At 57.0% G+C, this 16,579-nt stretch overlaps 1 protein-coding gene across 1 annotated transcript in view; it reads right to left on the bottom strand.

The window, feature by feature from the left end:
• The window catches only part of CHSY1 (chondroitin sulfate synthase 1), a 67,042-nt gene extending 50,742 nt beyond the window's left edge, over positions 1 to 16,300 (bottom strand). The window contains exons 1-2 of the mRNA XM_067003826.1: positions 15,797 to 16,300; positions 7,402 to 7,897 (exon numbers count right to left, since the gene is read on the bottom strand). Coding sequence (XP_066859927.1) covers positions 7,402 to 7,897; positions 15,797 to 16,098 — 798 coding nt within the window. The 5' untranslated portion in view covers positions 16,099 to 16,300. The remainder of the gene's footprint in view (positions 1 to 7,401; positions 7,898 to 15,796) is intronic.
• Between the last annotated feature and the right edge of the window lie 279 nt (positions 16,301 to 16,579).

Below are 16,579 nucleotides of genomic sequence, written 5' to 3'. Positions count from 1 at the left end.
GAACTTTCGGTTCTGCAGGGACCCCAAACATGCTTCCTACCCAGAATTTCAGGATCTAAGAAATCACCACCAGTCGGTGTCCCCCGGCCCTCCCAGTTATGTTCCCAACTTCTCCGTGCCACGTAAAGGTCATTTTGTTGGAAGATAATCCCCACCCTTTGGGCAAGCAGGATTTCTGGCAAGATTTTAAGAGGTCTCCAGCTAATAACCATGAACGTTCGCACCGCCAGGAGCCCAGATAAGCTTTTAACACAGGAAATTAGTGCTAACGCGTTTTAAGCATTTCAGCCATCAATTAAGGACGGTGCAACAGCCCAGCAAAGTAGGACCGAGTTCTTTTTTTCCAAATCGGATGGGTTTGGAAGGCAAAACAACAGCAGCAGGTCTCCGGCAGGGAGGTTTCTACAGGAAATGAGGTTAGGCAGATGCCGAGCAATTAATCCTCCGGCGGCACAGGGCACAGGCTGCAGGAGGATGGCGCGCGCCACCCGCAGAGCCATCAGACACAGGCAGAGCCCCGCGCGAAACCTGCGGGCTGTCCTCCTGCACCTTCTCCAGGGCCACCCGCGAAGCGCCAACCATCCCAGAGCCGACGCTGAGCCTCGCCGCCTGCCTCGGCAGCACCCGACGGTGGCTTTCGGAGGAGGAAATGTGGAAAGAGAACAGGAATCAGCAGTTCCTGGGCCGAGATGGGGGCTGCCCTGGTTCTGAGAGCTCTCCCCAGCAGCAGACCTGTGACTGCGGTGAGCTGGCAGCTCAGGAAGGGGCTGCCCCAGCCCACCAAGCACGGGGAAGCGCTCACAGAGCGCTGCATCGAAGCAGCCGCAGCCCACTGGGTGCTGTTTTCCCCCCAAAGCACTAAGAAGAGCCTTCGAAGCAGGCTGATGCTACACGGCTGGCTGCAAGCAGTGCCTAGAGCAGCTCTGGGTAACGATCTGGGCTCCTTCACTCTGGGTGCAAAAGAAAATGATGCTTTACGGTAAACTGTTTTTTATCCAAGTGAAAATAGATATTATATCAACACCCACCATATCCATCCATTTAAAAGCTCCACCTTTTGTTTCTTTGCAATAATTTAATCGCTTTGATCAAAAAACCTAAGTATTCCCCCAAATACCAAGCACAGCGCAGCCAGCACTGGAAGCACCGGCGCTGGAGGCGTTTCTGCCACCCCTTCGGTGACCTCAGGCAGTTCACATCGAGCCCCTTCCCCACCTTGTTTTCCTTTCCCATCGCCACACAAGCCTGGCTTTTCTCTCCCCGCCTCGCAGGCTCCGACACCTCCGTGCTGGCGGTGCTTTAAGCTGCTCACCCAACTGGGCTGGAGCAGCCCGAGGGGAGAAAAGCAGGTATTCTCCCCCGGGTTTACACACACCTCGCTCCCAAAGTATCCAGGGGGGCAAAGCCAGGGGGGCCAAGAGCCCCAGCTGAAGCCGCTTCGTGTCCACTGCAAGTGAGAAAGTCCATTTTTTTTTAACTTTTTTTTTTTTTCCCTGTCTTGTCACCTGGGGCATTTCGCCGAGATTTTGTTTATGCGGAGGGCAGCGCGAGAGGTTTGTTCTTCCACCCCGCCCTGGCCTTTTATACACAGAGATAAGCGCTAACTAAGGTGGAAGCGGCCAGCTCGAAGCGTAACGGGAGCCAGCTGCCCACACGGGTACCAGCGGCCGAATTTCCCCGTGCCCTTTCAAGGTCTCCAGGCAGGTGGGATCCGCCCACGGCAGGCGGCGTGCGGCTCTGGGATTACAGCGCAAAGTCGCCGGCGAGCTCCTTAGGGGCAGAGGAAGGATTTTCTCCCCCCGCTGTGCCTCGCGGGCCGCAAAGCAGGCGCCCGCCCTGCAGAAACGGGGCAGCCTCTGCAGCCAGCCCACATGGGAAAAATCCTCCGGGAAGCTTCTGGGCTCCGATTCCCCTCCCTCCTGTCCCCACGGCTGCTCAGCTGAACGAACTCACAGCCCCAAGCGCCTTCCGCGCGCCTTAATTAAGCAAGCGGGATGACGAGGTATTACGACGGGGTTCTTTATCCGGCCGTGCCACGACGGATTAGCCTTTGCTGGCTCGTCCTCACGGTTAAGAACTAAGCCAGACAGGCACCGAACTCGGCAGGCTGACGGATCCTGACTCCTAGCAGAACTGCTGCACTTCAAAAAGCCAATAACGGGGGGGAAAAAAAGCAATATTTCTGTTTTCTGGCTTCACGGGGGAAGCCTCCTTGGTGTCTGCGCTACAGCATCACGCAGCCCCCAGCGCAGGCGCTGCGGCAAGCCCGCCAGCTCGCCAGAAACACGCTCGCTGCCTCTGTGCTCACAAAAAACGGGTCGGTCCCGAGCAGCACCTACAGCTCGCAAGGCACATGGGAGCCCGAATCACGCGGCCTCCCCCTTTCAGAGCGAGGGCTGGCAGAAAGTCACCGAGGTCCAGGCTCCAGTGACCTCGGTATGATGCTCAGAGCTCGATACAGAGCAGGTCTTGATCCCCACACCACACAAAAAGCCTTTACCAACCTGAGTTCAGAGGTCAGTCAGCAACGACCTAGCGGTGTCAAGTCAGTTCTTCCCCTCTGAAATATTTGTTTCTCAAATACGTAATTATTTTCTGAAGTGAAAGAGCTCGGTCAGGACTTGGGCGCAGATCTGAGGGCTCTCCTCCCGTTCCGAATCCTCCCAGCCCACACCTTGGCTTCGCCAACCCCGGCTGCTCCCTCCTGTGACCTCCCTGCCCTCCTCCTGAGCAAACACCGCCACTAAAATTAGAGCCCCGTGGCCGTACCTCGCTGCCCACCCCCCCCCAGCAGCCACAGACCGCCACATCGGGCAGGTATTTCAGTCTGCCCAGGCGTCACCCCCCTGCCCGGATAAGGCTCTCCTCTATTCCTACCTGCGTGCCCTGACAAGGAACCGCTGCTCACCACCCTCACGGAGCTGAGGCTCTGTTCGTGCACCCCCCCGGGACAAACAGCCACCCACTTCTCATTCTGAAGCCAAGCAGACACCTCTGAAGCGCTTCAAAGATGAAACGGAGCGCTTAAGAAAGGTCCATTTACAAACATCCACCCTAAAAGAGGGGGCACGCCTGTATCCTCCCTCTCTCCCACACTTGCAGCTCACATCGTAGGTTTCTGGAAGGGACAGAAGGCATTTCTGAACGTCGTTCGGATTATTTCATACAACCCTGAACTTGAGTTTTGCTCAGGGCAGAGTCCCTTCCAGAAGCAGCACGTTCCGGCGCTGCCAACGTACTTGGCAGATCCGAGGCGCACTTTAAGGGCTCTCCTGACTTCAGTGGATTTCAGAGCAGCAATTATCTTCAATTACTGCAGATGAAAGACCGCACAAAACGCGAATTCGAACCCACCCTCCTCCCAGGAGCCCCCCAGTACCCGCAGTCGCCACCACCCTGCTTCTCCCCCAGCCGACACCCAGAGGCTCGGGCTGCTCTTCCCTGCTGCGCTCGCTCCCTTTGTCACGACCCTTTTTGCCACTTGTATCACACATATTAAAAAAAAAATCTCGCTTCTGGAGGCTTAAGAGCATTCGGTGGTGGTGTGGAGGAAAGCACTTCCCCCTCCGTACCCCCCCTTACTGCTGTGTTCCTCCTTTCTGTCACTGCCTCAGCCAGAGGAGAAGGAAAACCAGACGGGGCGCAGGCGGAGCGCGGGCTGCTCGCTGGGTCCGGCCGTTTCCACCGCAGGGCAGGAAGCAAAGCTGCTGGGCTCACCTGAAAGCAACGCGTGTCGGATGGGTTTTAATGCTGACGAGGTGAACGGGGTGCGCGTCAGCACCGCCCTGATTTCTGGCCGCTACAAAGGGCTTGTGTTAAAGCTATCAGCGCTCTGATGCTGAGGGTATTGAACGCTGCGCCTTAAAACGAGACAAACAGGATCGAAACAACACCGAGCTGCAGAACAACAGTTCCGTAGCTCAGACACGTTTAAAGGAAACGCTAAACTCAGAAGGAAAGCAGACCACGAACACGCTGGGACTGTTTAAGTGACAAACCAGACGCTGTCCCCAACGCTGAAAGGCGTCCTCAGGCTGAGCAAGCAGGGCGGCGCGTGGCACAGCGCCGCAGCGCGCGACAGCGCACACCTCCAGCACCCCTGGGGTCTGTGCAGCTGGGTGAGCTACAAAGGAAGGAGGCTTAAGTGTGTAAACTGCTGCTAAGGAAAAGCACCAGATGTGCAGAACACCAATATTCCCTACAAGCGCAGAGTCACTTCCTAGCGAGCTCAGCACAAGCCTTTCCTCCCCTGCGGGAGGAAGGCCCGCGCCGTGCATCGCCCCGAAGCACGGAGCTCCCGTCTGTACTCCTCAAACACTTCACGGCTCCGTTCTTTTTACGACTTCTCCTCCCAGCGTGCTGCACGAAGTCCACAGCTTCGTCTGCCCCACCCCACGGAGGGCTGAGTTTTGGAGCTATCTGTCGAGCAGGCCGTGGCAGTCTCGGTTTTGTTTTCACGCCGATGCCAACCCCTCGCCGCACAGAACATTTTAAGAGGTGTGTCACATCCGCGACTCACCCGACCCGCCTCCTGTAGGGCCACGGCTACGAGCCTGGCCCCGGGAGCCTAAAATCCATCCGCTGCTCCTGATGCGCCGCGGACGCAGGGGAGTTTCAGTTCTCCCCAAACCTGCCTGTTATTTTTGTGGCATCTCTTCTGGGGTGGGGCGAAGCAGGAAGCCCGAAGAATCGCGGCGTCAGTTCTTTCTGCTGTATTTACTGAAAAGCTCCCGACAGCAGGGAGAGCACGAGCAAACCCTTAGAAGCCCTGAAATAAGCGGTGCCGCTAACGAAGTGCTCCGCGAGGCACCGCGGAGAGCAGCGAAGCGACAGAAACACAGGAAGGGGGGAAAAAGAGGGTTTTGAGACAGCCTGCTGAGAGCAGGGACACGCAGAGCCGGGGCTGGAGCTGCGCTTGGGCACAACCCCAGGGAACGAGCCAGTGGAGATGAGCAGCACAGTGAGGACATTGTGGGATCCCGAAGTCAGAGAAAGGCGGCAGTGACAGTCATGGAGATGAGTAAAATGCCTCCGGGCACAGCGCCCACGGCAAGAACAGCACAGGGAAAAAAAAAAAAACACCCCCTAAAGCGAGGTCCTGCAGGGCTCCGCGTGTCCGAGGCGCTACGGGTGGGAGCAGGGAGCTGGGGGTGACTGCGGCCGGAGACGTGAGCTCCTCGCTGGTGCTGCTCAATGGGAAGCGCAGGATGAGAGGGGGAAATTCGGGTTGTCTGGCTTGGGTTTTCGTGAGGCCGAAGCAGCTCTGCCTGCTGAACCTCACGCTGCAGCCGCTTCCCTTTCGGTGGGAGCCGCGAAGGGCGCCGTGCCCTGGCGCAGACCAACCCTTTGCTCCACCAGAGGCTCGCAGAAACACAACGCCTGGCGCCGCGCTCACAGCCGCCTGTTAGTTGACGTTCAGGAACGTACGAGGCACGGGAAACGTCGCTTTTACCCCGAGCTTCTCCTACCGCAGCTGTTAGGGCAGCTGTGTCATTTCGCACAGCTATTGCTTTATCTTAAATAAAATACCAGGCGCATTTAATCAGGTTGTCCGGGCAGTGAGAGGAGCGCATCGAAAAAACGGAAAGATGACAGGTTGTTCAGCTGAAAACCCTCGACTGGATGAGAGCGGGGCTGTTCCCCGCAGAAGAGGCGTGCTTTTACCACCCAGCGTCCTCCCTCCCTCCCAAGCAGCAGAGCTTTGGCATCTCACGTCTTTGCACGGAAGGACCTCACGGCACGTGGGAGCACCCAGCGCTACGGATAACTGAACAGTGGCTGACCAAACGGAACTGATTTTGAGGAAAAGCCCAACCTCACCCTGTCAGATATTACTCCTAGTGCAGTTGTTTGCCATCATTAGTTATTTCAAGCCCAAATGGGGTTGGATTGACTCCAAGGGGTCTTTGGCAGCCTCAGCAGAGCCCAGGTGCTGACCTGCAGTAAGCTCGCAGATGCCCCATGGGAGAGGCATTCACAAGGAAAGTTATTCCGATCCGGAACGACTGGAGTGAAAATTTCACGCTGGTAAAAACGGTGGAAAAAACGTTACTGACTTCTTGCTAAGGGCTAACCACCACACTGGCACTGCGTAAACTAATTCCAGGTCGGTCAGCTGGGAATGTGGGGAGCGGCTGGTAGTCCAGCAAGCCTTCAGGACCGACAGATAGGAATAAATTACTGCAGCTGGAACCCTCCTTCCCCTTCCACAGCGGCCTTCCTGTCACCGAACTGTGAACTGAAGCGAAGCAAGAGCTCTCGGGGGCAGCGGATTCAGTAAACACATCAAGAGTTCAACACGAGTCGCTGCTGGTGAGAGCGAGTCAGCAGCAGCACCCGTCGGCGTCCGCGACCGCGGCTCCTCCGTCACGCAGACAGAAATCTCCCTCCCTCTCTTTACCACGTCTCCCAGAAGCACAAAGCCGCGGTTGTACGCTGGCCGTAAACGCTTGAATAAAAAGATAAACCGTTCGCTCTCCCTTCTGCTCTCACCTCCTCTCTCCTTTCTCAGCGAAACCCCCGGCGCTTTCCCTGGGAGGAGCGTTAGGAAGCGCAGCTCGAGCCCAGCAGGTGTTTTCGATCAGACAGTCTGTAAACACCCAGGGCTCGCTTCAAAGGGCGCAGAGGAGGGGGTTCCTCGCCCCTCGGAGGAACCGCCGGCCCCGGCACCCCGCAGCAGCAGGAAGCCGCGGCGGAAACGCTGCCAAAAGCAGCCTGGGGACTCTTGGTTTTTTTTTTTTCCCCCCCCCTCGAGGTGCCAACTCCGCAGCCACAACCGCGTGGGCAGAGCCGGAGTTTCGGTGTAAGAGCAGTGGCTTGGCTCTGCCGACATCAAGGAGCCGCGCGGCGGGCGGGCGGGCGCAGGACGGGGCTGCGTGACGGTGCCAGCACCGATGAGACATCTCTGCAGCGGCTGTGGGGTGGGGAAGACTGCCACTGTCAAGGCAAACATCTGTCAGCCTGGCACGTTTGAACCGCGGCAAGAAACGCGGCACTGGGAGCCTCGATTTTGCACGCTGACACTGGGACGCAACCAGCTCAAAAAAAGACGGCTTGAGCAGTCAGGGCTGCAGGGACCCGTGGCCACTCTGATTTAGGTTTATTCCCTTTGTGTCTAAATAAAGATATCCGTTATGAGCGCCGAACGTTCCTCCCACCACCCCGGCGTGCCCAATCGGCCTCCGCTTCCCTCCCCGCTTCCAAGTTCGCGTAGGTCCCTCCTGGGGCGACGCTTGTCAGAAACGAGAGTGTACAAACCGTACGGCTGGGACCGCCAGGTGGCAAAGGGAGGCGAGCCCCGGAGCCGCTTCTGCGCGGCCCCGCGGCAGCAATCCCCCGCTGCCAGCCTCTCCCTCCCCCAAAACACCCCCCCCCCCATGTCCGCCGCCCCCTCGTCCTTACCTCGTAGGACCAAACGCACTGCACTCCCGCGAACCTCCGCACGCATCTCCCCACCTCCACGTCCTCGTGGGTGGTGTACATCTCCCGCAGGCACTCGCCAATGTGGGGCACCATCCTGCGCAGCACCTCCCGGCTCATGATCACCCCGGGGCCCCCCATGCAGAAGTTCTCGCCCGGCTCCAGCGCCAGCTTCCCCATCTCCTCCGTGGTGCCCAGGCCGGTCTGCCCGAGAAAGAGGGGCTCGCTGCTGTTCAGACTCCTCAGGAAGTTCTCCAGTTTGTCCCCTTTGATGTAAACGTCGTCGTCGGCTCTCATAAACCATTCGTATTTGTCCAAGTAGTGGTCGTGCATGTATTTGAGCATCATGAACGATTTCTTCTGGGGCGGGTAAGAGTCATCCACGCCTGGAAGCGGCACGATGGGGATGGGAATGGAGGTGTCCGAACCCTCGCTGGAGAAGAACTCGACCTTGCCAGGAATGGTTTTGGACCAGGTTCTAGGTTGCAAAAGACAACGAGAACTGATTGAGCATGCAAACAGAGGCAGGCAGAAAGCGCTACCCAGCAGAGATAACTCAGAGCTGCACCTCATTTGCTTTACAAATTTTCTTTTTGAACGCCTCGAAGGGTTATTTTTTTTTTCCCCATGCAAACACGGACGCTCGCATTGCACCCCGAGCAACTGGCTGAACACGCAAAAACATCTGACAGGGCAAGCACCTGAGCACCGCTTTTGCAGCTGTAGCTGTAAAAAAATACAGCAAGAGCAGTTCAGTAGCGGTGGGCAGGGTTTCTTACACGTACTTGGTGTTGGTCTAACAGCAAAGCTGAAGGGAACCAAGACAGGCCAACGACTCGTACGACTGGGTTTAATGCCTCAAAAGCTTCCCTGCGAGCTCTTCAGCATCATATCCACCCCCCGCCTCCCCTAAGCACCCCCCAAAGCTCAAACACACGTTCAGAAGTACTGACTTCCAAGGAGTAACGAGCCACTAAATTTCACGTGTACTTGTCAAGAGCCAGGATCCTGTGGGAAAGCAAGCAAAGGGCGGCTCCTCCAGGTGCTGCAAGGCTTCAGGAAACGCTCCTGGTTGCTTGCAGCCACTGGAGAAACCCATGGACGATAACCCCAAAAGGCTCTATGCCAGCAAAGGACTGGTGTAAACGCAGACCTAGGACGTCGATGGGGAGCACGTAACCCGAGCGGTGAGCTGCGGCACGTCCAGCGGCTCTCCTCACGCTTCGGGCCGGATTTTAGCAGGAGGCAGGCCCCCAGAAGGGGAGCCCGCTCGGCACGAAGCAGCACGGCGACATCTGCTCCGCACCTTGGTGCTCGGCTCCGCCAAACCCGGCCCATCCGCGCGGGGACCGCGTTGACACGGCAGGAAGAGCCGCGGGACGCGGGACTGCTCCGTAAGACAGACGGCAGAAAAGTCAGCCTCCTCCAGGGAGGACTTCCAGGCACGTAACCCTTACAGCCTTGCCCTAAAAAAATACGAATTTTGAGCTTTCAGAGCCATTTCAGTTCTAACTTCGAGAAAACAGAGTTTAGGTGTCCTTCACGGGAACACACAGAAAACTATTTTCATTGATAAATGGACAGGTTTTACCCCTTTTTACAGGGATAGGAGAATATTTTCTCGTTACGTTTGGTGACTTTGCTCAGAGTCTCATCTGCATTCAGAGCCCAACGCGGAAGCACCCTCGAGGTGAAGGACACAGCACCTCGCATGCATCACTGTCGCTTTCACCAGATGCCTCCCAGCACGGCTTCCTTGCCAAGAGCTGAGCAGATTTTGGGCAGCGCAAACCACGTGCAATTCAAAAATCGACAGAATTAGCTCCCGCTCCGAGTTGGAAATCTAAAAATATTTCAGAAAAATTAAACCTCCGGTTTGCCTGGGAAATGCAGAAGCATTTAATCGGGACTGAACATCGACTCTGACACCTTAACAGCTACGCACTGCTCCAGCTGTGTGTAACAAATACCATACAATTACTTTAAAGGCTTTGTCTTCTGGATTTCTTACTCATAGGGGTAGCGTTCTGCTGGAAAAGTTTAGATCCCGACGTCCCACAAGAGCACACGGCGAAGTCAATGGAAACATTCCTGCTGACTTCCCAACAGAGGTGATGAGGCCTTTAATCATCGGTGATGCAATTAACGCGTGGTGCTCCTGCTTATGGTTATGTCCTGGTAAAGCACTGAAAACTGCCCCTTTTAAAACAAGACGAAGTTTTACTGGGTATTTTGACAGCCCCCCCTTGCATACAAATACTGGGGTTCGGACGAAAAGGCTACGTGGAAAATCGTTCTTCCCATAGCAGTGCACGATAGAAATTTACAGGCTTCTTCCCCAAAAAGCAGGTTCTCGATGCGTTCCAACTTCAAACTCTCATTTTTAATGCTCCCGATACCCTGAAAGATCTGCCTTTGTAAGGGCTGGGAGCCACAGACAACGTGGGATGGCTTCTGCCAGCCCAAGGTTTACGTCTTTTCTGGGCTCTCCAGGAGTGGTCTTCGCTTTTATTTATGTATTTATTTGCCTCCCCCCTTGCGTTGGTTCCCGGTTTAAATTTCCTCCCAGCTCTCTCCCCAGCTCCCCTCCCCTGGGGACCCGCTGAAGCATTGTCGGGACAGAGCCCCCATTCAACGGAGGGGGAACAAAACGCACGTACGTCCGTAAACCCTGGCAGATTTGATTTCCAGCCCTCCCGTTGCTTTAAGCCCCTTGGCTCAGGGCCAGTTTGGCCCAATCTTTTCTTGGACCCGGTCCACAGTTCAGTTTCATGCTAAAACAGGAGCCCAGCGCAGAAATAACCCCGAGACCAGCGCTGCCTCGGCCCGACGAAGCCCCCGTCCGTCTCCTGCGGCAGCACAATTCCCGGCTCAAGGTGACTCGCTGGGAATTTACGTCCCCAGCGTGTGTTGGGACCCGGACAGATGAAATGTGCTCCCCCACCAGCAAATTGCCCGAGCGTCTGTGGCAGCGTGAGCGCTGCTCCTCCGAGGCTCAGACAATGGGAGCCGCCACGGGCTGCTCCTCGTGCCCAAGCCACAGCTCGCTGCTTCGTGCGTCCCCTTTTTAGGGAAAGAATACAAAAAGAACAATTTGTTCAGGAAACGTTACTGCACCTAGGGAAAGAAGCAGAACCACAGATATTAAGGTCGCTGCAAGCACATCCTTCTGGCCCCAGCCACCAGCAGGATCGAGGACTGGTAAATGCTGGGATGAATTCGGATCAAAGCTGCTTTTTTTTTCTCTGACACTGCAAAGAGGCAGACCTGGCTCGGCCACAAGCGATGCTGCAGATCCACGTGTTACCGGCGGAATTTCTTGCCAGCCCTCCCATCTTTAGGTCAGTTCCCCGTCTCCGATCTCAGGTTATGGGCAGCAACCTGACCTGCTGGGCTCCCTGACAGAGCCCTGCTCTCAAAGCACCACCTTCCCGCTTCGGCACTCGCTGCCACCGGCTGACATCGCTCTTCTGGCCAAGGCTTCTCCAAGGGAAGATTTGCAGAATGCATCTGCAAATGAGTTCCACGTTTGACGGCAGTAATAAGAAAAAAAATAAAATTTTTTCAGAGAAACCTGGCACCCTCCCTCCCCTCCCGTGGATTCCTGGGTCACCCTCGGTTGTTTAAAGGAATTGCAGCCCCGGTGTCTCTGCCACCAGACCCCTGCAGTGATCGCCTCCGCTGCAGTCACCGCTGGTAGCCTCGGCCAGCTTCAGGTCCTGCCGTGCTCGACCCGGTCCAGAGCGAACTATCAGGTTCTGAACACAACCGATACGTGCACTGCGCCGGTCATTTAAAAACCAGGCAGCTCCCGAGCTTATCTCCTTGGTGTAATCTGAATCTGCTCGGTTAAACGGGAGGATGTGCATGAATCAGGACAGCAAGGCTCTCTGTTACCTGCCTAGCAGCAGCGCTGGAAACACGCGGGGCATGTGCGACCTGGTTTCTCTCGGTGCACTGGGCAAACAACTCCAACAAACTAGAAGCCAGCACCGACAAGAGAAATTAAAACGCAATTTAAACAAACACGTACACGCAAAAATTAGGCAACGCTTCCGTAGAAGAAACCTCTTAGCAGAGGATGTTGGGACTGTTCCAGTGTTGTTGGCTAACAAGTCAATTTTATCGTCCCTTAAGTGGCTGGATAACAGCTGGGATATCCCGCGTGCACCTTCGTCTGAGCAAATCACCAGCACACCGGATGCAAAGACTTTGACAGAGCTCTTACAGGTAGCTGTGCAGTACAGCACACTGCGTGCACAAAGATAGTTCTAAAAAATATATACACATCTATTAGAAAAGGTGACCACTACTATAGCTTCTGAGTGCTGCCATAAGTAATTTCTTCATTTAAAAGTAAGCTATAAAAGCACAGCTTGGAGCAGCACAGATCTGGAAAGTTGTATCTTCACTTTCCACAGTGTTTATTATTTATTTGAATTACTTTGCTTTATCCTCAGCTCTGCAGACTTGGCAGAAACGGCCTGCAACCTTACGCAGACAGTGCCCCCTTTGTAGAGACCCGAATTAGAGACAATTACAGAAAAATGTGTTTTGCTTTTGTCCGCGCAGTTTGGGAACCTCCCTTAGAAGAGACCAGAGAAATCATTTTAAGTTTGCAGAAACGGTCATCTTGGGTAATTAACCTGAAGAAAATCGTTACTTGTGAAGAACTCAGCAAGATAAGGGACCTGCGGGACTTGCTTCTCGGACACACATTTCAAGCAAACTTCGTGTTTAATTAGTGGTAGCTTTGCACAATTGTTCTTCAAAAGCCCAGGTGCCATCTTTCCACCAAGATTTGCTACAGGGGGATTTAACAGAGAACCTAAGCAGCTTCCCCAGTTCCTTAAAGTCCTTTGAATTAATGAGATGCCAGTTTTCTGTCCCTGGGTACGCACAGATTTTCCTCGTGGAAGAAGGGACAAAAAGGGATCCATCCCCTGCAGGCAACTTAATTTCTCCACATCCCCCATGCACCAGTCGATCCTACTTGCTTTGTGCCCTTCTGTCCCATGAACGTTCTCAGAAACGTTACGAAAAAATCCTGTTTCCTGCTAGGAAAGCCCAGGTACGTCACCTTTGTGCCGGATGGCACTGGAGCAGGACACACAGAATTTTCCTGTGGCACTGCTGATATGCTGAGCAAAACACGTATAGCTCCGTCACGATGTTCAAGGTCAGTGCACGTGAATTCTCCCAGGAGATGTGAACGCACACTCCGCAATCCATCTTCCCACCTCACCAGTGACCAGAAAACCCCACAGCCGCCACCCAACAGCTAGCCCCAGGTTCTGAACTGAAAGGAAGCATGAAAATGTGGTTTGCATTATACGCCGGCAGCAGCTAGGGCAGGCTTAGACAGATAATACCCACGCCGTGAGACCCCAAATCCTCCTGGCTGCCTCTCACCTCGCCTCCTCCAAGCACTCGGGTACTGAGACTCCGGCGCGGCCTGCCTCCCCTGGGGCAGTGCGTCCAAAACGGAGCCACCCGAGGGGCAGCTTCTGCCTCGAGCTCGAGAGAGCGGGGTTTGTGGCACTTCATGGTGCCGTGGGGACCGTCCCGAACCGGGAAATACCATGGCTCTGTTCCTGCAGGGACACCGGGCAGTCACACCGCCATGGGCAAGGCAGGCGCGGTGTCGGATGCCAACCTCTGACACCCAGCCATCGGCGGCATTCGCACCGCTCTCCTTTCGGGTTTCCCTGGAAATCTAGTTGCTACGCAAAACAAAAAAAAAAAAACAAAAAAAAGGGAAAGAAAAAAGGGTTAACTGCTCGATATTTCTGTTCTTGAGACAGCAGGCTTAAATCTTGCGGGAGACTGCTTAGTCCTTATTGCCTCTCCTTCCTGTAGCTCTTTCAGGACAACTCCCCTCAACTGCAAAGCCATTAGCACATAGTGCTGCACTTTCCCTGAACCCCAGCCGTACTTTAACTCCTTCCTGCACTGCTCTTTTCCTGGCTATTTCGCGCCCTTTGATGTGACACCGCAGTTTCTGCGGCCGCATTTCGCCGGCCTTCTCGAAGGGAAGCTCCTCTAACCTGGCTGTCAGATGCAATCACCGCCGAAGCTACGAATCCGCCCTGCAAAAAAAAAACAACCTGGAGATCTGAAGCTTATTTCTCTGCCTCGCAGACTACAAAAGCACGACTGTTTCAAAGGGCCGGCGGCTCCTGGAAATCCAGCAGGCCCGCTTTGCCTTGCAGTGGTCATTTTGCTCGTGATTGATGTTCAGGAAGTGGATTGCTTCCCCTCTTGTTAGACCCTATCTGGATTCACAGCAGCGAGGATCAGCGAATGCTTTCCGCTCCGGCCCCTTTTAGCTCTGCCCGTCAATGGCCTTTGAGCCGCGGCAGCGCGGAGGTATTCAGCCCCTGAATCCCTAATTCCTTTCAGCGGTACCAAGGCTCCGCACACGCTGCCACCCCGGGAAAGCCTTGCGAGCAGCTTCCCGTTTCGCTCGCTGTGCCAGCGATTCAGCTCCCCAGGATGCTTTGTCAGTGTGGTAATCCCAGCGATTGTCTGCCGGAGCACTTCATGGCAATCAAAAGCCATTTACGATTTCAGGTTCGTCTTCCTCTTCCCCCTCCCCACCTTCCCCCGAAGACGCCTTCCTGTCACCAGGACATTAGCTCGTTTCTTTTACCAGTAGCAGGGGGGGAAAAAAGGCGTTCAGCCCTACCGCAACGTTACCAGCTCTCATTATTCGGCCCTTCCGAGAGCTGACAGCCCCTCTAGAGGTTAAACCAAAATAGAAGCACAATAAAAAGTGATGCTCAGCCCTCCTTCCCGGGCCTGAAGGAGCCCGACTCGCCAAGCTGCATCTTTAACTGTTTTATTCGTGCACAGACGTTGCAGATCTGGTTCTGAGCTCTCCTCAAGCACGGGACTGTTCAGCAAGCACGGGCAAATCCAGGTGCGAGAACCCTCCCCACACCAGCACGGGAAAACATCCAGGACTAACACCCATCTCTGGACAACGTCGTGACAAACCGTCCTTTCGGGGATTCCTGACACAAAATTTGGTGGCCGCTCGACCGATTGCTCTGCCGCAAAACCTGCTACGTGATGTCCCGGCGTGACTCCAGCCTTCCCGTATGTAAATGGGAATCGCAGGGCTCGTGGGATTTGCAATCCAAAGTGCCCCATCCCACACGGTGAAGAAAAATACAGAACCCTGAAGAAACACATTCTTTCACCCGTTTCAAAGGATCAGTCACACACCCTCTGTAACTTAATTACAGGTCTACTGCCGAAAGAAGGCATTAAGTCTCCATTACAACCCTCTTTGGTGCACAATACGCTGCAGATTGCCCAAATTAAGCAATTTGACTGCGTTTGGCACTGATACGAAGAGCTGCCCCTTCCCAAAGCAGGGGCAGGCAGCAGGAGGAGACGGCCCGGCCACGTCCATCCCGCCCTGCCCGGCCAACGGGGCCACGCGTTTCCCGGCGGGGCAGGGAGGCGATGGAGAAGGCTTTCCTTCAGCACAGGCACCGAGGGGATGTTTTACGAGGCAAAGGCCCGCCCCGGAGCCCCTGTGGCCTGCTCGGAGCCGGGCTGACATTTCCAGCTCTTAACTCTTTCAGACTCCCGGAGCGAGGGGCGTATTTCGGCAGGGCCACGTCTCCGGCACGCCAGGCTCCGAGGCTGAGGGCTGAAGCGCCGTCTACACGCCGCCATCCCCGTCACCGGGGTCCACGGCGCGCCGTGCAGAGCACAAAGGTGTCCCCTAAGCCCAGCACGGTGACCGGGAGCGGGTTCCTGTGCCGGCCCTACCTGCTGCAGCCCCCGGCGGAGGCGGCGAGCGGAGGCCGGCTTCACCCTTTGTTCCCAGGCGCGTTTGCTGGGGCTCCATCTCCTCGGCCGGGCGCAGGGTTGGGGTGGGTTTTTTTATTCGTCCCCCTCTCCGGCGCTCCCCCAACTTTTATTTTTAAGCCTTTTATACGCGATTACAGCTAGTCTTAGAAGGGGAGGATTGCCGTCTTTGGCAGGGGAGTCGCAATTACTCTTTTCGGAAGGGAGGACGGCCTTTTACACGTTACCGCAATTACTCGCTTCGGAAGGGGAGGACGGCAGCGCCGTGCCCGTGTCAGGCACACCGAGGCGAGCGCTTCGCCGTCCCCAAACCCCTCGGCGACCACCACCGCGGTCCCCCGGGGCCGAGCACGGAGCCAGCCCTCAGCGACAGGACTGTCCGTCCGTCCATCCGTCCACCCATCCATCCTCAGGGTGCCCCATCCCAGCACCTCAACCCCCCTCAGCCCCACCACGACCCCCCCCCCCCCCATCCCGGGGGCACCCCCTCACCCCGCGGGGCTCAGCCGGCTCTGCCCCCCTCACGGAGCCTCCCCCCCTCGGCCCCTCTCACCGGTGGGCGGCCACGGCGCGGCTCCTCAGGTACTTCTGCGCCGTCATGACCCCCACGAAGAGGAAGCTCCGTGCCTGCGGGCCGGGGCGGCGCGGCTGGGCGGCGGCGGCAGCAGCGGCAGCGGCAGCAGCAGCAGCGGCGGCGGGGGGCGGCGGGCGGCAGCCCACCGGGCGGGCTCGGCGGGGCCGCGCCGCCGCCGCCAGCTCGGAGGCTCGGGGCAGGACGAGCCGCGAGGCGAGCACGAAGCCCAGCACCAGCCCCAGGAGGACGCTGAGCCAGGCGCGGCGGCCGCGGCCCGCCATGCCCAGCCCGGCCCTGCCCGGCCCCAAGCAGCCCGGCGCCGAGGCTCAGGCCCCGGGGCGGCTCCCTCACAGCCCCGCCGCCGCCGCCTCCTCCTCCTCCTCCTCGGCCACCGCCGCCGCCGCCGCCAGCCGCGCCGAATCGCCCAGCGCCGCCATGGGGGGAAGGGGAAGGGACGGGAAGCGGAGGGAAGGGGGCGCCCGCCTCCCCTTCCCCGGCCCTGCCCCTCGGCACAGGCGCCGTGTGCGGCCCGCGCCTCGCCGAGCTGCCCGGGGCCGCTGGCTCCGCCCGGCCGGGAGGGGGCCGCCCGCACCGAGCCCCCAGCTGAGGGGACGGGGGAGGAATTGGGGTGCGGGGGCCCGGGGGGGTGAGGAGCCCCCGGGGGTGAGGAGCCCCGGGGGGGTGCGGAGCCCCCGGGGGTGAGGAGCTCTGGGTGCAGCAGGGGATGGGCTGTGGGGATCTGGGGGTTTTTTTGGGTGTGGG

This window comes from Anser cygnoides, chromosome 11 (assembly GCF_040182565.1).
Source record: "Anser cygnoides isolate HZ-2024a breed goose chromosome 11, Taihu_goose_T2T_genome, whole genome shotgun sequence".
Lineage (NCBI taxonomy): Eukaryota > Metazoa > Chordata > Aves > Anseriformes > Anatidae > Anser > Anser cygnoides.
The sequence above is the reverse complement of the archived record's forward strand: the minus strand, read 5'-3'. Positions and strand labels throughout refer to the sequence as shown.